The sequence below is a fragment of the Oryzias latipes genome, chromosome 5, assembly GCF_053564925.1.
Source record: "Oryzias latipes strain Hd-rR chromosome 5, Olatipes_Hd-rR_3.1".
NCBI classification, from domain to species: Eukaryota; Metazoa; Chordata; class Actinopteri; order Beloniformes; family Adrianichthyidae; genus Oryzias; species Oryzias latipes.
This window is the reverse complement of record NC_136241.1, coordinates 656,088-676,912: the sequence shown is the minus strand read 5'-3', so window position 1 is coordinate 676,912 and position 20,825 is coordinate 656,088. Positions and strand designations below refer to the sequence as shown.

General features: G+C 38.6%; 2 protein-coding genes across 5 annotated transcripts in view; both read right to left on the bottom strand.

Moving 5' to 3' along the window:
- The window catches only part of kcnb1 (potassium voltage-gated channel, Shab-related subfamily, member 1), a 69,393-nt gene extending 67,952 nt beyond the window's left edge, over positions 1–1,441 (bottom strand). The window contains exon 1 of one of the 2 annotated variants that reach the window (XM_078946731.1): positions 1,138–1,441. The gene's annotated coding sequence lies outside the window, so the exon portion shown is untranslated. The remainder of the gene's footprint in view (positions 1–1,137) is intronic. The other variant, XM_078946730.1, reaches the window with a different exon arrangement.
- Positions 1,442–7,404: 5,963 nt separating this feature from the next.
- Positions 7,405–15,160, bottom strand: ptgis (prostaglandin I2 (prostacyclin) synthase). 3 transcript variants are annotated; one of them, XM_078947929.1, is made up of 10 exons: positions 15,008–15,160; positions 14,542–14,665; positions 14,268–14,443; positions 14,050–14,196; positions 13,831–13,943; positions 13,182–13,348; positions 11,476–11,641; positions 11,094–11,275; positions 8,992–9,143; positions 7,405–8,867 (listed from the first exon to the last, which is right to left on the bottom strand). In XM_078947929.1, the coding sequence occupies exons 1-10, from the start codon at positions 15,076–15,078 to the stop codon at positions 8,708–8,710; spliced, it is 1,458 nt and encodes a 485-aa protein (XP_078804055.1). In that variant the 5' UTR covers positions 15,079–15,160; the 3' UTR covers positions 7,405–8,707. The 3 variants fall into 3 exon arrangements, with proteins under 3 accessions (XP_078804055.1, XP_078804054.1, XP_078804056.1); XM_078947928.1 differs by having other exon boundaries at positions 14,542–14,683; positions 15,008–15,134; XM_078947930.1 differs by lacking the exons at positions 7,405–8,867; positions 8,992–9,143 and adding an exon at positions 10,505–10,780 and having other exon boundaries at positions 14,542–14,683; positions 15,008–15,139.
- Positions 15,161–20,825: the final 5,665 nt, after the last annotated feature.

Below are 20,825 nucleotides of genomic sequence, written 5' to 3'. Positions count from 1 at the left end.
GCAATTCCTTACAAGTCAATATTTAATCTCTGATTACGATTACTGCTTTTTTCATGTATTCTGAATAAACAACAACAACTCTATGAACAGATGGGGCTTCCTGAGATGACTCACACATTAACCATGTTTGAACTACATGTCTGGGTTGATTTGACTGTCCAACAACTAACAGGAAAACTCAATGAATAAATGTAATCAAAGGTTAAACCAGAAGTCATTTTTCCAACAGGTGATGTGTTCAAATGAAAGTGAGGTGTTTTTGTTCTAACTCCTTTACCTGTTTTTGTCTTATTTGAGCTGCTTTTTTATATAATGAGAAAGTCATCAAACGTGCCTATAGAGTCAAACCTTTCAAAGTAAGGTTCCAGCAGAAGGATAGCTGCCCCTTATGTATCTGGACCGTTAACTAGTACTACTTAAATACTCAGCAGTTCTGAACAAACGCAGAGGAAAGGAAAGATTGTGGTCTATTGATGGAGTTATATCTGAATGTTTTTCCTCCCTCCTTTGACGCCCATGCAGAGCTGTAGGTGTGAGATGAGTGCCAGGCGCTGTCCAGTCCTGAGGTCCTGACAACAGCTCTCCTTTCCGCTTGAACCTCTGCATTAGTGACTGGACAACAGTCCTGCGATGTCTGACCCTCTGGAGCGAACAGACATCAGCTGCACGTTTTACTCTGAACTCTGGGCCCACAGACAACATCTTCCATGCAAAGTTTCCAACATTTCCCCATCCAGACCAGATGGCTGTCAAGATTCAAAACAAGTAATGTCTCTATTAAATATTTACACAGAGTCCCGGGAAGATTGTTTGGACATATGAACATGATGTAACCGACTGCGGGAAACACCAAAAAAAATCCTATTGACAGGGAGCCTCCACCCTTGCAGTCGAAGCCCATGGAAATGAGCACAAAAACATCCCTCCTCTGCTCTGGACACATTACTGTTCTGCTTAGTTACAGGAGGATGCTGATGCTGGGAGGCAATCTTCTAAAAGTGCAAATAATGAGGCGAACATCCCGTCTATGAAAGGGAGGATGCTCCATGATGCCGGAGACGGAGAGCAGAAAGCCTCCACAAACTCTCAACTGATATATTCATCAAAGTCCAGCAATGGAAATGAGCTTGAACATACCGAGGTGGGCTGTTATCATCCTGCGCCGAACCGAACACGCTCGCCTCGTGGCGCTCTGTGAACAATCAATCCGCTTCCTGAACCGAAGACGCAGCGGGAGCATTTCAGGAGCACCGGGAAGGCGTCGGTAACCGTTCATCTCCACCTCCCCCTGCCTCCAACATGGCAAGAAGGTCTGAGGCTCGGTTGGCAGCCCACACCTCCGAGTCCCGTTCCGTATCCCCCTCCCCCCCGTACCGAGATCAACAAGTACGCGGACAGATCCTCCGGTCAGACACCTGCGCTCCTGTCAGCGGCGTGAGGAGGCGCTGCGTGGCCGCGCAGCTCTTCCCGCACCGCGTCCCGACGCCGGATCACAGGAGCGCGCAATAAATCAAATCAAGCTTGAACTCAGTACGGGCCTTTATGTGCGCATTCGTCGAGCTATTCCTGCAGTCACGTGTCCACACTGAGAAACACTTGGGAGGTCAGGATCACTTCAGGATGCTGTGAGGTTTTACATTATGGAAGCGATTGTGTAGCATAATTCAAAATAAAGGTCATTTCAAAATGTTCTCTGGTCAATGTGTAGCATAATTCATTTAGAAATGTCTCATTTGACCATTAAAATGGATTCACAGAAATGCTTTTTAATTTTCCAAATGAAGCAGCATCAAATGAATCAAAATTAAAATGAATACTTCAAATTGCTTTTTCATTTTCTAATCAAAAACTGCTTATTCTGTGTCAAAATTAAAACGAAAATGCAAAGAGGGGATTGCATGTTCATTTTCACATCCACCCTGCGAATAGTGTTGCAAAATTCAATTCGATGTAGCATTTGCAGAGGGAAGGCGGGGCGATGACGTCAGTGCTATCTCAGTGTGTCCGGCTGCTAACAGACACATGCTAGGAGCAGTGCGGCCAGGGTTGTAGCTTTGTGTTAGCGGCAGTGGAGAGGGCTTTGTGACGGCTGTGCACTCCTGATAATTGTACACAACTTCTCAGGACTATGTAGCAGCATTTCCGCCTTCTGCGGTCCTCCTTCGGACGCACTGCGTTTCGTCAAAACCTTCCCCGGGACTAGCTTTGTCTTCGGACCGGCAACCGGATCGCCGAAGGCAGAAGTGCTCCTAATGATCTGAGAAACTCTAAACCATCATATGAATATGTGTTTCCAGTGGTGTCCAGACAAAATAAAGGCTGATGTCATTCCCACATATTTACGTCCAAGATGCTCATTGCAGCATTGCCCGCACAGAGTTTTAAGTACCTCCATGGCTAATGTTTTTTAGCACGTATTAGCCAAATGCTAACCAGTCTTCCCGGTCCTTGCAGCGAAGAAAAAAGTACTGACCGCACGGATTAAAAAAATTAAGAGCATTACTGGTTTTGACTTTTGTTTTTAATTATGCTACACAATGGCTTCCATACTAGATAGGGCTCGGAAACCTGTAACACTAACCGAACCCTTTGGTTCGGTTTCTTACATACCCTAACCCAGGAAGAACCTCAAAGTCTGACTTTATTGTTCAGAAAAATGCGATTTACTTTTGGTTCTTATAAAAAATGTGGCTTAAATATTTACACAATTAAATAATAAATTGGTCATGTTTGTCTACAGGCTGTCATACGTGTTGTAAAATGTTTGATGTTCATCACGTACTAGCTCCTTTTAAAATAAAATACCCTCTGTGCCAAATAAAATCTTCCTGCTGCAGCTGATTCCGCGAAAAAAAATGAAAAGAAAGTCAATGACAATTTCTATCCTTATAACTTTGGTGCAATTTCACCCTGTTTTCCCAATTTAATGTTAAATATAAGCTTAACAACACTTGGGTTGAACTTTTTACCTATAAATTCAACAATGATTTCAGAACCTTCCTGTGAACAGCAGCTACACACCGCAGTAAGAGTAAGACCCATTACAATTGAGTTTTGGACGTTTTTAACATCTTCTCATGCCATTACTCTCATGAAGGAGGACAGATAAAAGTAAATTTCAAATGTTCAAATCGATGCAGGAGCAGAAAAAAAGGAAAAGGCTGTTGGAAGAAGCTTGTAGTAGTGATGTATGTGTGACAATCAGCAGGCCACAAGCTTCCTGCTCTGCTCCATTCTGATGCATCCACGGTAAGATGAATGGATCCATTTGGATACTTTCAGACGCGTGTGGTTCGCTGTGGCTATACAACTATCTTCAAATGACTTAAAAAGTTGATTTTCTCTAAAAAAGAGAGCTGACCATGGCCCCCAAGAAAAACACTGACTATGAAGACCTTAAAAAGTCTCTTGATGATCTCCAAGCTGCTTTGTATCCCTTTATGTGAATGCTAAGCTAACTCCGATCTTGGATCTAATGGAAGACTTCCGAAGATTCCGAGCTCAAAACGAGCAACGAGAAAACCGGGTCGACATTCTGGAGAAAAGACTGGACGATGTGGAACAATAAGTAAGGATGAATAATGTCATTCTCACTGGATTACCGATCAAACCTCAGGCAAAGCTAAATGCAGCTGGAGTTAGCATTGCTAAAGCTAATAGCGCTAGCATAGTTAGCAGTCCCTCTCAAACGGAGAGCAGTGGAGAGTCTCTGGAACAAGTGGAATCATTTCTCACGTCTAAAGGGATTTCCTTGGATCTCAATACCATGGAGACCTGCCACCCGCTCCCCAGGAGAAAGGAGACGGATAAACCAGCGATCCTCATCAGGTTTGTGAATCAAAAACACAAGCTAGCTCTCATGAATCAAAGGAGGAATCTGAAGGGATCTGCTGCTTATCTGAATGACCATCTGACCACTGCTTATCTGAACGACCATCTGACCACAAAGGAATGCTGAAATCGCAAAACATGCCAGGTTTCTCAGGAAACGTAAGCAAATTGAGAACACTTGGGTTAAAGGCTGCAGGATTTACGTCAAACCACTCGGTCCACCGGTCCGGTCCAAGGTTCTGGTTGTGAACACCATGAAGGATTTTGAGAAGTGTTTCATCACGGACGTCTGAAACAACATGCAATAATAAATCAAAAAGCCAAATAATTTCAAGAAATACGACGCCTGGATTCATCACTTTCTCAAAAGTCTGAAGTGACCTGATTAACAGCAAAGATCTGAACTGCAGACAACTTGACCTCAACTCTTAGGCGCCGCTGATATCAGCTGAAGAAGGATATGGACCTATATCTAATGTCTGCAGACATAACATCGAAGAGAACTATAAACTGTTTAAACCAGAAGAACGGCTGTTAATCAGCAGAAGAAGAAATGCCAACCTTGGACAATCGACAGAATATGGACCCTTCTTATTTTACTTCACAGCATTACTTTATCATAAAAAAAAAGAAATAGAAATACAAAAAACAAAACAAATGATTAATCAATTATTGAAAATGGTTAAATTGATTGACTTTTAATGATAATACTTAACTTGCTACAAAAAAATTGATAAATTGATTCATGATTTTTCCTAATGTAGCATAATTTTGCACATATTTTTAACTTTTGATACTTTATCAAATTTTGCTATGAAAATTCCTGAAACAGTGTTGTGTCTATTTTACTGATATAGTATTATTATAGTATAGTATATATTATTATAGTATATTATTATAGTATATTATATATTATTATTATAGTATAGTATAGTATATAGTATTGTTTTTTAATCATAACAATGACTTTTATAAGTAACATAATCTTCATATATTTTGGATACTTCATTGCCGTGTTGATTTCTAAAAGTTATTTTTTACAAAATAATTTAAGTAATTCATCTTTGTTATGTGCTTTATTGATATTTCAAGATTCTTAATTCTGTCTGATAAAAGTTTGGAACCGGATAATGATAAATCATGTCATAAAATGGTTACGGTAGAACAGGGGTGGGATTATATAAGTTTGCTTCCTTCCACTCCCTTTCAAGCAATATTTTTTAATATGTCTAATTATCCAAAGTTTGATTAGTTATTGTACGAATGTATAACTGATGATCGTATTGTTTTTGTCTATTATTCCTATTTGATTGCTTGAAATAAACCATTTCAAACCAAATCAAAAATGAACGTCTTCATATTCCTGGTCTGAGCTGACATCTAGCTCAAAACTGTCCGGCTGGACGGCTCCAATATTACTCACCATTTTTGTTGCACCAGTAATGTTAGGATGAAGGTGTGAGGGGCTGTAAACTAGCGGCTTAGTCCCGCCCACAAATCAGAGGTGAATTTCTAATGAACTACTGCTTTTCTGCAGGAACCATAAGGTTTTTGAATTTTGGCTAAAAAACATTATTATACCCCACCCTTACATTTGATTTGATTTGATTTGAAATGGTTTATTTCAAGCAATCAAATAGAAATAATACACAAAAACAATATAATCATCAGTTATACATTCATACAGTAACTAATCAAACTTAGGATAATTAGACATAATTAATAAATATTGCTTGAAAGGGAGTGGAAGGAAGCGAACTTATATAATCCCACCCCGTTATACGGGGTGGGATTATATAAATGCAAATGCAGCATCTGAAATATATGCAAATTATGTTACTTTTAAAAGTCATGCTTTAAAACATAATACTATATCAGTAAAATAGACACAACACTGTTTCAGGAATTTTCATAGCAAAAATTTCATCAAGTATCAAAAGTTAAAAACATGTGCAAAGTTATGCTACATTAGGAAAGATTTTTGAATCAATTTATCAATTTTAGGAGCTAGTGAAGTACTATCATCAAAAGTCAATCAATTTAACAATTTTCAAAGGTGATTAATCATTTGTTTTACTCTTTTTGTATTTTTTTTTGTATTTTTTTTTCTTTTCTTTTTTTATATAATAAAGTAATGCTGTGGGGGAAAAATAAAAAGGGTCCATAAACTGTCGAATTGTCCAAGGTTGGCATTTCTTCTTTTACTGATAACAGCCGATTCTCTTGGTTTAAACAGTTAATAGTTTTCTTCCATGTTATGTCTGCAGACATTAGATTCAGGTCCATATCCTTCTTCAGCTGATATCAGCTGCGGTGAAAGTTTAGGTCAAGTTGTCTGCAGGTCAGAACTCTGCTGTTATTCAGGTTACGTCAGACATACAGAGAAAGTGATGATTCCAGGTGTCATATTTCTTGAAATTATTTGGCTCTTTGATTTATTACTCCACGTTGTTTCAGACAACCGTAATCAAGCACTTCTCAAAGTCCTTCATGGTGTTCACGACCAGAACCTTGGACCGGTCCTCTGGACCGAGCGGTTTGACGTAAATCCTGCAGCCTTTAACCCAAGTGTTCTCAATCTGCTTACGCTTCCTGAGAAGCCGTGCATGTTTTGAGATTTCAGCATTCCTTCTGGTCAGATGGTCGTTCAGATAAACAGCCGAACCTTTCAGGTGTTTCCTTTGGTTCATCAAAGCTAGCTTGTGTTTTTGATTCACAAACCTGATGAGGATCGCTGGTTTATCCGTCTCCTTTTTCCTGGGGAGCAGGTGACAGGTCTCGATGGTATTGAGATCCAGGGAAATCCCTTTAGATGTGAGAAATGAAAGTATTTGCTGTTCCAGCGACGCTGCACCGAACTCCGTATTAGAACTGCTAGCTACGCTAGCGCTAGCATTAGCAGTGCTAGCTCCTGCTGCATTCAGCTTCGCTCGAGGCTTGATTGGTACTCCAGTGAGAATGACATTATTCATCCTTACTTGCTGTTCCACATCGTCCAGTCTTTTCTCCAGAATCTCAACCCGGTTTTCTCTTTGCTCGTTTTGAGCCCGAAATCTTCGGAACTCTTCCATCATCTCCCAGAGCGGTGTTAGCTTAGCCGACACTTGATCCATAAAACTTTACAGCGTTTCTTGAATAATGTCAAGAGACTTTTTGAGCTCTTCATATTCCTGGGGTTTCTTCGGGGGCATGGTCAGCTCTCTTTTTTGGAGAAAAATCAACTTTTTAAGTAATTTGAAGATAGTTGTATTCGCAGAGAGGCACGCCACGCGTCCTGCTGTATAACCCGGAACCGGAGATCCATCAACATTACATTGACGTGTAACCATGACAAAGGTGGATAAAGGTGGAAAGATTTCATGTAATCCATGGACACCAGTGAAGATCACAAATCATTGAAGAAAAAAGGATCAGAGCACTGTCTAGTGGGTCTAGATGACCCAACTCCCAATGTTAAAGTGCCTTGGATAGCATAAGGGTTACTATACATTATAATTATAAGACCATTGAGAACGCTTTTATTATACAGACTGGGGTAGGACTATCAACACCAAGACAAAATAATTTAGAACCTTTATTTAAATTAATTTATTTGTTTAGGTGGCAGAGTTACTTGAAGCAAAACACTTAAATGTGTGTGCTGTGCTTTTTTTTAAACCACACCTCAGACACACAAGATCGGCTTCTGAAACATGACTTCAGAGCTCCGATGAGTACCTGGTTTTCAGAACCTGTGATGTCACACTACCCTGCAAATTGTGACCAATTACAAAATTGGATTTTGTAAAGACACCAACAGCAATACGCAACATCACATTTTTTGTGTGTAAATTATAATCCCCAAAAGCTGCTCACAAACGCACACTTTGTGTTCTCTAAAGGTTTGCTAGAACAAAAGAACCCAACTTGCTTCAATATTTTGTTTTAACTCGTCAACCATTGCACAATTACAGTTACACAATTACAGTTCTTTCTTATTGTGGTCCTTTAAGATGATGATGTTTAGAGTCTTATTATTGTAGCTGCGACTTCAACAATACCAATAAAATAATAACAATAACAGCAATAATATTAACTTAGTTGATATAATAGGGCACCTTCAAAAAAGATATAAAGTGCTTTACAAAAAGAAAAACAGACCATATCAAGAAACAAACATTTAAATACATTAAAAAGATAGAAAAACAGATGTTAATCCTACTTTAAGTTTGACAAAATAAAACATTACATTGGATAAAATATCATTCATGCTAACCTGTACAGGTGCGTTTATTTAAAAATGTAAAAAATAAATAAATGACTGTATTTTAAACATTTGATTTTGTGAACTGAATTTGTCTCAGAATTACAGAGATTAGAAAGCAAATTTCATGATAGTGATTTTAAACAATGATATTAACAAGTATTTCATCTGTGATTTGTGATCAAACGTGAGATCAGAGAAAAGTGCTTGGATTAGCGTGTAAACTTTTAACCCCACATTTTTTTTCAAGCTTGCTGAATAATATATGATGCATTACACATTCTTTTCCTTGGGAAAAACAACAACTGCTTGACGCAATATTCCTTCAATTAAAGTGTGGATGTGGGGAAATGTCAAATCAAATCAAACTTTATTTATAAAGCACTTTTCATATAAAATATAACACAAAGTGCTTTACATTAAAGGACAACAAAATATAAAAACAAGCATGACGATTAAAAATAAACAAGCAATGTCATATAGATGTCATATAAATAGAATGACTTTATTTTTTTAAACAGAATGTTTCTTTCTCATATTTTAAATTCATTATATAGGAGTCAAATATATGATAAACAAGTAACAGAAGTGCTTCATTTTCCTTCAATGTGGACATCAAAGCCCAGTAACGTGTCACATGTCGGAATACATTCTCCTCAGTCGGAATCTGACCTGCAGGTCTCCTTCTGGGTGCAGCATCCCGTAACCATAGCGACTGGGATTTACTGGAGGAAGTTTAGCCTCCGGATCACAAAGCTCCAGGTCAAGATGGGTCAAGAGCAAGAACACAGATCTGTATGTGCAGAAACATTGTGAAAAACCTCTCAAAGCATGCCACATTAACTACATTTGTTAACAATCAAATAAATTAAAGTTCATTTAATTTTGATGGAGCGGTAAAATAAGATTGCGCTTACTGCTTAATAGCCTTAACAGCAAACTCCTTCCCAACACAGCTGCTCCTTCCTGCACCCCAGGGAAGTGTGTGGTATTTCACTTCTTTTCCATTCTTATAAAATGTATCCTTTACTGTGTGGTCTTCATTTAGGAAACGATTATATTTGAAACACTGTTGAGAACGGACGAGAATAAAACGTCAAGATTTTAGGCAAAATTGTAAGAAACAAGGTTCTATGAAAGCAATTGTGACTTGATGTTTCCTGCTCTATAGTTATTCTGATTAAGATCAAATATTTTTCAAACAAATATTTTCAGAGATATTTCTAAACAAGAGCACGATACTATGGAAGCGATTGTGTAACATAAATAAAAAGAAGAGTCAAAACCAGAAATGCTTTTTCATTTTTAAAATGCTTTTTTTGACTCAAAATTAAAATGAAAAAGCAATCCACCAAAATGCTTTTTCATTTCCTTCCTCAACACTGCTTATTCTGTCACTTAATTAAAATGATAAAGAAAATGGTATTTGACATTTCATTTTCTAAAAGTTCTCTGGTAAATGTGTAGCATAATTCATTTAGATATGTCTAATTTGACATTTAAAAATGGATTAACGGAAATGCTTTTTAATTTTCGAAATGAAGCTGCATCAAATGACTCAAAATTAAAATGGAAAAGTAATATTTCAAAATGCTTTTTTATTTTATACTTAAAACTGCTTATTGTGTGTCATAATTAAAACGAAAATGCAAAGAGGGGATTGCATTTGCATTTTCAAATCCACCCTGGGAAATTTGTAGCAAAATTCATTAACATTGAGCATTAGCAGAGGGGGGGCGGGGCAATGACGTCACTGCTTTCTCCGTGTGTTTGACACACCAGGAGCAGGTTGTGTTAGCGGCAGAGAACACGGCTCTGAGTTGGTTGTGAAATTCTGATGAAGTTACACAGCTTTACACAGCAGAAACCATCTCATGAATTTGTGTTTCCAGTGGTGTCCAGAAAAAAATAAAGACTGATGTAATTCCCACATACTTACAAATTTATTTGCAGCTTAGCGCTGAATTTGCTGTTTGATGACAGCTGGAGCTCCATCAACAGATAGCAGATTTCTCCATGCTAAACGTTTGCTGGTTGGACCAACACTCACTCAGCGCGAAGCTGCAGGAGACTATCTTCATAATGTGCTTTTATTACAGTTATGATTATATATAAGGGCCTGCTCGATCATATGTTTTTAAATCCGTGCGGTCAGACGACGCTGAAGTTGGCTTGCGATTCACAGCTTCTGATTCGCAAGGGCAGTAAAGGAACATTCCGCTGCATTCCTGTTCACAAACCGCTGGACCTGGACTGCTCAAACCTGGATTCCTGGATATTAATAAAGCAAACAGAAAATTCAGCGCGAAGCTGCAAATAAATTTGTAAATATGTGGGAATTACATCGGTCTTTCCTTTTTCTGGACACCACTGGAAACACAAATTCATAAGATGGTTTCTCAGATCGTAGCAGCATTTCCTCCTTCAGCGATCATCGGGAGCTTCGCGCTCCGCTATGCGAAGGCAGCTGGCGGTCCGAAGAAAAAAAGCTTGTCCACGGTGTGTCAGGAGGACCGCAGAAGGCGGACATGCTGCTATGTAGTCCTGAGAAACTGTGTAAACTCATCAGAAGTTCACAACCAACTCAAAGCCGTCTTCTCTGCCGCTAACATAGTCTGCTCCTAGTCTGTCTGTGTCTGTCAGCGGCTGGACACACGGAGAAAGCAGTGACGTCATCGCCCCGCCTCCTCGCTGGAAATGCTTTTTCTAAATGAATATTGAGACAATATTCACAGGGTGGATGTGAAAATGAAAATGCAATCTTAATGAAATTTTCATTTTATGAACTTTACCAGATTTAGTAAAATAACCTGATGATTTAAATTAAAACAAGACGCAAATGTGGATTTAAAAAAAGAAGTGATTGGATTTTGTTACGATATTAAGAAGGCCTACTGCTTTCTAAAACTTGTGAGACAGAAAATGTCAGATAAATATGAAGCTCTATAATTTTAGTAAATGAAACACTGACACATCCGAAAGTCTCAGACAAAAAGAAAACACTTCACTGATGAAGTACCTGCGGTTCCGGGTGTATCTGAGGGTCCATCTGAGGACTGAGCAGGGGAAACAGACAAACTCTGTCCCCACGTCTGAGGAGATACTCCTGCCCGTTGGCCATCACCAGGACCTTGTCCTGCACCACTTCTCTTCTGATCATTACTGCAGACGTTAGCCGGAGGGTCTCCCTCAGAGCACTGTCTGCAGAATGCACAAGACAGGGATTATGTCAGAGGGTTGTTGTCACCAATTAAAGCAGAGACACCACCATACGGACAGGACGACACATTTGCACAAATATATAATGTCAATTATCAACAAATTACCTCAAAAGCTGAGCTGAAGGTGTCGTTGTTTCAAGAAATTGTGCCAATTACCATAGCAGCACAGATATTACTAACCAAAAACAGGCGTCCTGTGTTCTGCCATCAATTTGGAGGACGGACGCTTCAGGGAAATGTCTGTGAGAGTAGAGAGACCTCGGATCTCGGACCTAACAGCCTCCATGGCCTCAGGGTGAGTGAGCAGAAAGCCCAGGAACCAAAAGACGGCAGGTCCAGTGTTGCACTAAAGAAACATCAAACACAACTCAAGATGCTGGTAGGAAGGCAGAATGGATTCTTAGGACACAAGTAATACGCAATTATATTAAAAACGAAGGCCTTAGCTCTTCTAGGACAGCCAGAGGTGACTTGAAGAACTTCAAACGTTTTATAACCCTATAAAAGTTTTTGGAGAGCAATTGCCCTAAGCAAAAGTCTAGCCAGCACAAAGAGTGGCCCTGAAGGGTAAGAGAATTGTACTTTTCTAAAGAGTCTCCAATAGGGCCCAAAATAGATATTTCACAATCTACTAACAAAACCAGAACACGTGTCTGAGATATCCAAGGAAGTTTTGTAATGATTATGGGATGGCCACAGGACCTACGGCTTGGCTGCCATTTGGATTTACACATTTTACCACATCTCATTGAGCGCCGCTCACGGCTAAATTAATTACATTTAATGTTTCCCCAGAATCTTCGTGTCTTCCTGATTATTGTATCTGAGTAAAAGTGCTGACATCATCAAACATCAGGTCCGTCTCTTTTGATGCCTAACAAACTGACCAATTGGGGATAATTCAGCCAATTATGTTGATTCAAAATGGAGAGCGCACCTCGGTGATCTAATTGCGCAGGACTCGCATGATCGTATTTATTTCAATACTGGCAATTTTAGCCAGAAATTCATCAGTCTGTCTGCGTCGCATGCAGAAGCCACATTCCCTCTGGCACCTCTCACTGGTCTTAAATCTAATCCTTCATTCTCTGCAGTGCTACTCCAGTCTCCACCCTAGATGGAGATGTGGGATACCCCCCAACCCCCACCCTCGTCCTCCAGACATGACACCACACCAGCATGCTGGCGGACTGGAAGTGCCTCCCCATGCAAGCAGAGTGAAAACCCTCAGTTGCAGTGAGACTGGCGGGCTACTGCAGGAACAATACTGTTACAGACGAAACCCACAGATGACGCGGAGCTCGCCTCCCCCCCATCTGGTAACACAGAGAGATGACATGTAACTCGGAATTTGTCTGGACTGATGAGTAATCACAGTCTTTCTGACTGTGTCAACAAGACTAACAATGGAAAACTGACGCTCTTCATCTATCTAAAACTAAATAAACAACATGTACCTAAATGTCTAATTGGAAGTTATGAAATGATCCACCTCAAATGGGGGTTGTCCTAAAGCAAATGTAAGCGATCACGTTTCTTTCTGTTTAGTCACCGTGTTAGTCTAAGAAAACACCCGTCTTAGTTTCTCTTTGTTCCTTTATCCGTGTGTCTGTTCATTCCAGCCAACGAGTTCCCCTGACTAACCCTGTCTGCATTTACTGAGAGAGCAAAGCTCAATCAGGTGATCTAAACTGGCAACAATGCTCTCTGAGAATCAGGTTCAGACAGGTTTGTAGCCCTCGGTGTTGAAGAAGTGAAATTCAGACATGCGTGTGGGGCTGTGGAGAGTCCAAACCCTCCACTCCTCCAGTGGGAAACCCTGGGTGTGAGTTCATCAATTAAAGAGTTTTGCAAAGACACATACTGTACAAAAAAGTAGCCTCTACCTGTGTGGTCCACAGTTGTAACAGCAGAGCTTTAGTCTGCATTTCTTCACCGACGCCTTCGTTGTTCAGGAAGTCTTGGTAGCTTTGTTTCCAGGACTGCATTCCTCCATTTGTCCTCTGTGGGGACAGGAACGTCCACAGTTTTTCACGGGAGATATCGATATCCTCTGAAATGAAACACAGCACAAATAAATACATTTTTTTATTGTCTTCTATTGAGTAAAAGCTTGAAGCTGTTGCTAATTGTTGTCTGCTCTTTGTGTAATCTAGGGTTAATTGTGAGCGATTGTTTTTCAGGGTTTCTAGAGGTTTTTCAAAGGTTTTTTCCTGCCTTCCAGTCGTTCTGACTCCATTACCAAAGTTTTGTTAGGCCGCTTAGGTATTTTATACATTAAAAGGTATGCGTTTGGTGTTGGTGTTAGTTAGTGTAATGAACAATAGTAATTCATAGAACAGTGAGGCTCAGGGAAACCATTTGTCATTTTTTTGTGGCATAATGAAGAAAAAGCTTTTGGGCTAGCAAACCATGAAGAGAGAGAGCTGCATAATTAGTAGACTGAAAAGGAACAACACAAACGTTTGAGCCTTTCATGCCATTTATCAAAGGATTGCAATGATAACTTTTTTGACTCCTGTCAGTGCAGCTTACCACGCTTGAGTGAACCACGAGCCAGTTGGGTGAGAAGATTATCAAAGTTTCGGAACTCCTTATAGACCGCAGCAGCATTGTTACTTCCTTCAAACAATGTCAAGTACCCAGCTCTATAAACAGAGAAGTAAAAACAAAAGAAACTTCCTGTCTGCCATCCACCTCTGTCAACTGACATTCATAGCTGTGCCGCTGTAATATGGAAAGCATGTGTTTTACCTGAAGAGAAGGCTGTAACACAGGCTGAAGAGGCCCTCTTGTTTCCACTCTGAAGCACTGCAGATTTTGCCATCGTTCAGCAGGAAGTTTCGGAGATTAATGTTCATGGAGCTGTTGAGCTCGATGAGATTGACACCTTTAAACTGTCTGAAGAGAGCAAACCGATGGTGAAATTTCACAATTAAAGCTGTCCATCTTGGACTGTTGAGTTCACTTACTCTTCCATCCATTTCCTCTCGGATGTGTGCATGTTATTTGGCATCTGCAGACCAAAGATCTTCTGAATACTCAGGCCTCGGATGCGGCTGACATCCAGAGAAACTGTATCATGCAGCACACCATCGAAGGCGTGTGGGTCCAACAGAACCGTCACATAGTTTCCAGCAACACGAACCTGCAAAGTCATGTCAGTAGGTTTTCAAACAGAACTTTCCTGTTTTCCAAAAGTCAGTAACCAAAACTTGTGAATGAAACTTTATTCAAGCTACTTACGGTAAAAATGTCTCCGTGTTTTTCTTTCATGCGAGTCAAAAACTTTGCAGCATTTTTTCCAAACTCGAGAGCGTGTCCCAGCCATGGCAGGAAACCTTTATCCAGAGGAGGCTCTTTTTGTTGTCTATTGGGAATGAGGAAACTGTTGAAAATTTGCATATTTCTCTTTATAATATTCACAAAAAGTTACTTGACATGTTTAGAGTCCACAAAAACTCCATTAATCTAAATCCTGTAGAAATCCAGGTCATAAAGGCACTTTAAAACTATATTTTTATTTCCTTTAAAAATGAGAAAAATTAACACAGTTTTGTGAATTTCAATTCTAGTTATAAAAAGGTGCTGAGGTTTACTGTCCTAGAAGTTAAATAGATTGGAGTTACACAGGTTAACTGAGGTTTGTTTTCAAGGAAAATATTAAATATAATTTTGCAAAGAGTTATAGAAAAGTCAAGGGCAGCTTTACCTTTTTCGGTTGAAGCAAAGAACATAAAAAATAAGTAATCCATTAAGAAGCAATAAAATTGTCAGCAACATTGCAGTGAAAGCTCTTGAGTTGCACAGGAGAGGATTTCGTGGATCACTGTTGGAATCTGACTAAGGTGGTGCCTTAACTGTTACTACCACTTGTCGGGGGGGCGGTACATGCAAAGGCGTGGCTTTTGACAAATTGTTGCACAATGTTTTGCACTGGTGTCAGACGGTTCCTAAACCACAACGTCTCTTTTTTAGACACAAAAGCTGAAGTACAATGACAAAGAACACTGAGCACAATTCAAATGTTGATTAACTCAAAAATATCAACTTCCAGAACATTGTCAAACAGCGGCTGTGCTTCTTTAAAAGGTCCTCTGTGATCGCATTCCTAAAGTTTTACAGGTGTGACGTCATTCGAGAGAAACAAATTTCCCTTCATTTTGTCAGAAGTGATGTCAGTAGACACATTCTTAGCCAAGTACAAAGTTGTAATCTCAAGGTTCCTATGGCAACACCCAGTTTCCTGTTGGGAAATTGTTGTTTTCACTTCTGAATAGGATGAGATAAAATGAGGTGACATCAGTTTTCCATCAGTTCACCTGTCATATGAAAACCTGAGGCATCAACAAAAAATGCAGCAATTAGACGTTTTGTTTGGGTTGATGGAAAATATGACTTACTCTGAAAACTTTATTATGTTTACAAAATAATTACTTTTCTGCGAGATTCAAATGTTTATGATTACAAGCATCTACAAGTATGAAGGTCTTTTTTTAAATCAAGTCTCGCAATAAATCAAGGTCTATTTGACTTTAGTTTATGATCACTATATTTAATTAAGCAAATGGGATTTAAGTATCTTTTTTATTTTTTTTATTTACTGTTTTTTTAATCAATGCATATCATCATTTCTGTAATGAGTTTGATAAATCTGTGTAAATTCTTTATTGCTTTGACTACAATGCTTGAAATGAATCAATCAAATCAAATCAAATCAAATCATTAAAAGAAAGAAAATATAAATGGCTCAGTTGTTGTTCTGTGTGAGGGGAAAACCATCAGATGGTGGTCGTGCACCTAGTTATGCTTCACCCTTTCATCTAAAACAATTGATTGATGCTCGACCGGCTCAAAGTTACTCTGTGAATCAATTTTCTTAGGGTTAGGGGTTTGGGTTAAGCCTGGTCGTGTGATGTAATCAGTGACATAAAACGACTCCATATATGGCCTTAACCTGGACATTATTCATATATTAGGTTTCCAAATGAAGCAGTCTCTGTCATGAGTTTAATCATGACCTTATGTTGAGACTTGTGGAGTCTTTTCAAATCTTGCAGCCGCCATAAATTCAACCTCCACAAATCCAAACAATTCTTTTAGGCATCCAGGAGGTTTAGCAGAATGATCTCCCAACAAACATAGTGGTGGTAATTTGGGAATAGGTAGTCCAATCACTATTTTCCATATTAGAATTCACTTCCATCCAAAAAGGAAACACAGAGGGACACGATTTCATAATGGATACGTTTACTTCTGGCATCTCTAGTAGCCTGACCAATGTTTGAGATTAGGTTATGCCATACTTCTTCAGGAAGGACTGTGTCTAGATCTCTTTGCCAAACCAATCTCTTGCTGTCAAAAAGTTTGTTTGTAATGAAACACTGATGCTGTAGATTGCCTGTTGACTTCAGGGGGGTATTCCAGGAAGCATGTTTAAACTAGCCTGACTTTAAGCCTGAACTCTGGCTGAAATCCGCCTGAACTTGCTTACTCTGGGTATGTCGGTTCCAGAAGACCGGATATGAGTTGGCGTAATTACGCTCGACTTAGTAACCCTGGGTTAACGCACGTGCACAGAAAGTACATATAGACATTCTCAATAGATCCCCGATTTCCGGAGTCACCATGGAAACGTGTAGAGAACCAAAGAGAGCGCAATACTTTAGTGAGACAGAGTCTGAGATTTTAATGACGGCGTATGAAGATTATACGTCCATCAAAAAAGTAACACGGCTGCATCATCAAAAGAAAGAGTTTCTGCTTGTAGTAGAAGAACAGACAAAGTAAACGCACAAGTTTCTGATCTTGTTTCCGTTTTCCTTGTGACGCATATATACATATATAACTTATCCAATTTTGCCACCTTAAATGAATTACTTCTATTGGTAACAAATACTTGAGTTAAATTTAATCAACCTAATTTCTTACGTCTATAAAACTCAATAATTGTTTATACAACTCAAATTTATGTATTTATCTAACTAAATGTCATATTACTCCAATTCAATTAGTATTTTTTCCATCTTAATTAATTATATTTCTTGATCTCTCATATTTTTAAGTATGAGCCGGCAGATATGCTCATTTTTATAACATTAAAAAGGACGAGAAAAAAATGCACATTGCGCACAAATTCATGGAAAAACACAGTAAAACAGCTAAACAACTAAACACATTTGGTCAAAAAGCCACACTTAAACCAAAATCCGTCCAGACAGGCAAAGGAAATGGTATCCCACAATCCCTTGCGGTGTCGACCTAACAGCAGCACCAAAGTTACACCTACTTAATTGAATTAATTTGAATGAAAGTAAAATGACTGTCTGATAACTACGTGTTATTTTTAAACTGATTTAACAAACAAATGATTTATCTTAACTGAAGCAAATAACTAAGTTGGATCAAAGTAAAAAAGTTGAATTTTCCAACATCCATATGTGGTCTTATCACCCTCTCACGGGGGAAAAAGTATTATCTGAGCTTCTTCATCCACTAAATCATCTTCAAATGGACACGCCATGCTGCTTCACCTCTCTGTAAACAAACTAACCTTCAACTAAACCTGCTCCCGACCAGGTTATGTTCAGAGCATGAGTTGCTATGGCAACTTGACCTACCCTGAAACATACCTCCATTTCTGGAACCGAAAGCTAAGGTTATCAACTTCCTTAGCCTCAAACTTACCGTGGGAGCTAGCATAACCTGCTTCCTGGAATACCCCCCAGCTACTCTGGAATTATATTCTGTTTTTGTATAGATTTTAGACCACAGGAAGATTTCAGACTACTTCTGGGTTGAAGATATTTCCCCAAATCCCCTCTATCCATCATATTGAAAGTCTCTTCCAGTTCAAGAAACGACATACAAGGGCTGTTTTTGTATAGATTCCATATTTTCCATACTCCTTTCTCAAGCCAGTTGCACCACAGAGAGTGATTTTGCAACAAGCACTGCTGGGTTATTCCAAACTGATGAATGACTTAGTTTGTTCATTTCAAACGCTGCATTGTACAATTCCAAATCTGGAATTGCCAGTCCACCAGCATCCTTCAGAGTGCATCACTTCCTTAATCCAATTCTTGGCTTCTTACCATTCCGCAGAACATTTTTAACTAGCCCTTTATATTGTTTCCGATAGACATGACTAATAATTACTGGTATCATCACCAATATATAAATTACTTTTGGAGCAACAAGCATCTTAGTAGTATAATCTTTTCCCCACAAAGGGAGATTTCCAATTCTCAATTTTTCCATTTTTTGCTGCAGTGGATCTATGTTTATTGACATTATTTTAGTTAAGTTGGAACACAACTTAATGGATTACAAATGTTCTGCTTTTTTTTAGGTTTTATTTTAAAAAAGGAGATGCACAGTAGTTCACAAAAAAGGTAAAGGGCCAAAATTACCCATGTTTGCTGTACATATAACTTGTAGGTGGTATGAAGTAAAAATCTGTTGAATGTTCTGACGTAAAGGTGTTTGGTTTTTTATTTTTATTTTTTACAAATTCTAGTGGGTTCACCAGACCCACGAACACTGGCTGACTCACAAAAATAGGAAAACCACACAAGGATTAAACATTTTTGTTAAAATGCTGAACCAAAGCCTCAATACTGTGCAAAAATGTTGACCTAGATTTACCCACTTTTCCCACTGAATAGTGTAAATTGTTTAAATAAAATACAAGAAAGCTCTGATAAGGATTATTGTGTAGAGCAGTTAAAGAGTTATTTGGTGGAGATCTGGATTTTCCCTGGTTATTAAATCAAAAGCTAACGAGTTTGAAAATCAAATTTTTCTTCGTAAGGTAGACCCTGCCTTGAACCTGTAGTTTCAGGAATGAGGATGACTAACTTGTTCTTCAACAAGAAACAATTAGTCACCTGTTAAAACTTTTTTTTCACTCTTGTTTACAAGGCCTGACAAAGGAAAGCAATGGAGGTTTAATTGATTTCCCTAAGCAGTAAAGCACAGATTCACCACATTGCAGTCCTACTCCCCTACCACAGCCACCTTAAAGTATATCTGTTTCAAAAGTTCCATATGCTTTAGAAATACTTCCTGTGTCCTTGAAACCAAAAGAAAACTCAATAAAAATGTGTTTTCAGATCCACGAAGACAGTGTTGATATTCTGAAGTGAGTAAAACTAATCATTTTATTCACCTCTAATAATGTGTGTAAAAGTATTTTATGACAGAAAATGTTTGATAGCTTATAAAAGAAGGAGGATATATAAGAGGTTTCCTCCTAAAATTGCATTTCTGAGTATTTCTCTATTCAAATCATTGTGAATCAGGAGCAGACGAAAAATGCAGTTTGAAAAAGAATTTTTTTGGTTTTGTCTAAAAACAGCATAATTCAAATCGGGAAACACTTTTACAATAGATCAACAGATGATCGGAGTGGGACTTTAAATAAATCGTGCAAATAATGTATCCTACTTAATATGTTTAAGCTTTAGAACAGATTTTCTTACTGAAATACATTCAGTTCGTAGACTTCACTAGCAGTATTCTCGTTATTGTCAATTTAATTGTGTCTTTTTTAGGTAAAGCCAGATTTGATCAGATTAAGCTATCTATTGAACACCTCATTATCAACAATCTTAATATTTATTAGTTTGATTGTGTCATGAACTATATGCAAAAGAGCTAATACGTTTATTTATAATTGAATTATTTACTAGTGTATGTGGACCTTTGCATGTCAATTTTTCTGACTAGTTATCCTATGTTTGATACATCCTTGTTTAGATATAGTTTGCATTATTTTTCTATTATTTTTGCTTTGATTGCTTGAAATAAAACATTTCCAAATCCAATTCTGAGTTTATTATGGAGGTATGTTTAATTGGATTCCATCCAGGATTGTATCTTAGTCATTTGTGTTGTGACCATAATATCTAACAGCCAGGCAACAACAAGATAATCTATTAAAATTGCAATGAAGTCACCTATTATTGGTCCTTCACATGAAGTATTTAACTCAGTTTTGTTTCTTATACTTTAGAAGTGGATCAATATTTTAAGGTTTCCATAGCTTTATCCGACAAGGGTTTTTTATCTAGTTGCAAACATGAAAGCATGGATCCATCCTGCCTTGTATCAATGGTTCAGGATGGTGGTGGTGGTGTCATGGTGTGGGGGGTATTTTCTTTGTACCAATAGAGCATGGCTCCAATTCCACAGCCTATCTGAGTATTGTTGCTGACCATGTCCATCCCTTTCTGACCACAGTAAACCATCTTCTGATGCTACTTCCAGCAGGATAAGGTGCAATGTCATAAAGCTGGAATCATTTCAGACTGGTTTATAGAACATGACAATGAATTCTCTGGACTCAAACGGCCTCCACAGTCACCAGAACCCAATAGAGAACCTTTGGGATGTGGTGGAACGGGAGATTGGCATCATGGATGTTCAGATGACAAATCTGCAGCAACTGTGTGATGATGTCAACATGAACCAAAGTCTCTGACGAATGTTTCCAGAACCTTGTTGAATCTATGCCACCAAGGACCAAG

What these genes read in the sequence shown, in the direction of transcription:
- ptgis (XM_078947928.1), bottom strand. Translation starts at nt 15,078, where the DNA reads ATGTTGCTGACAATTTTATTGCTTCTTAATGGATTACTTATTTTTTAT. An exon ending in CTTTGCTTCAACCGAAAAAG is followed by an intron (nt 14,684 to 15,007) that starts GTAAAGCTGCCC and finishes AATTTTCAACAG; the next exon opens with TTTCCTCATTCCCAATAGAC. An exon ending in GCTGTTAAGGCTATTAAGCA is followed by an intron (nt 8,868 to 8,991) that starts GTAAGCGCAATC and finishes CTGCACATACAG; the next exon opens with ATCTGTGTTCTTGCTCTTGA.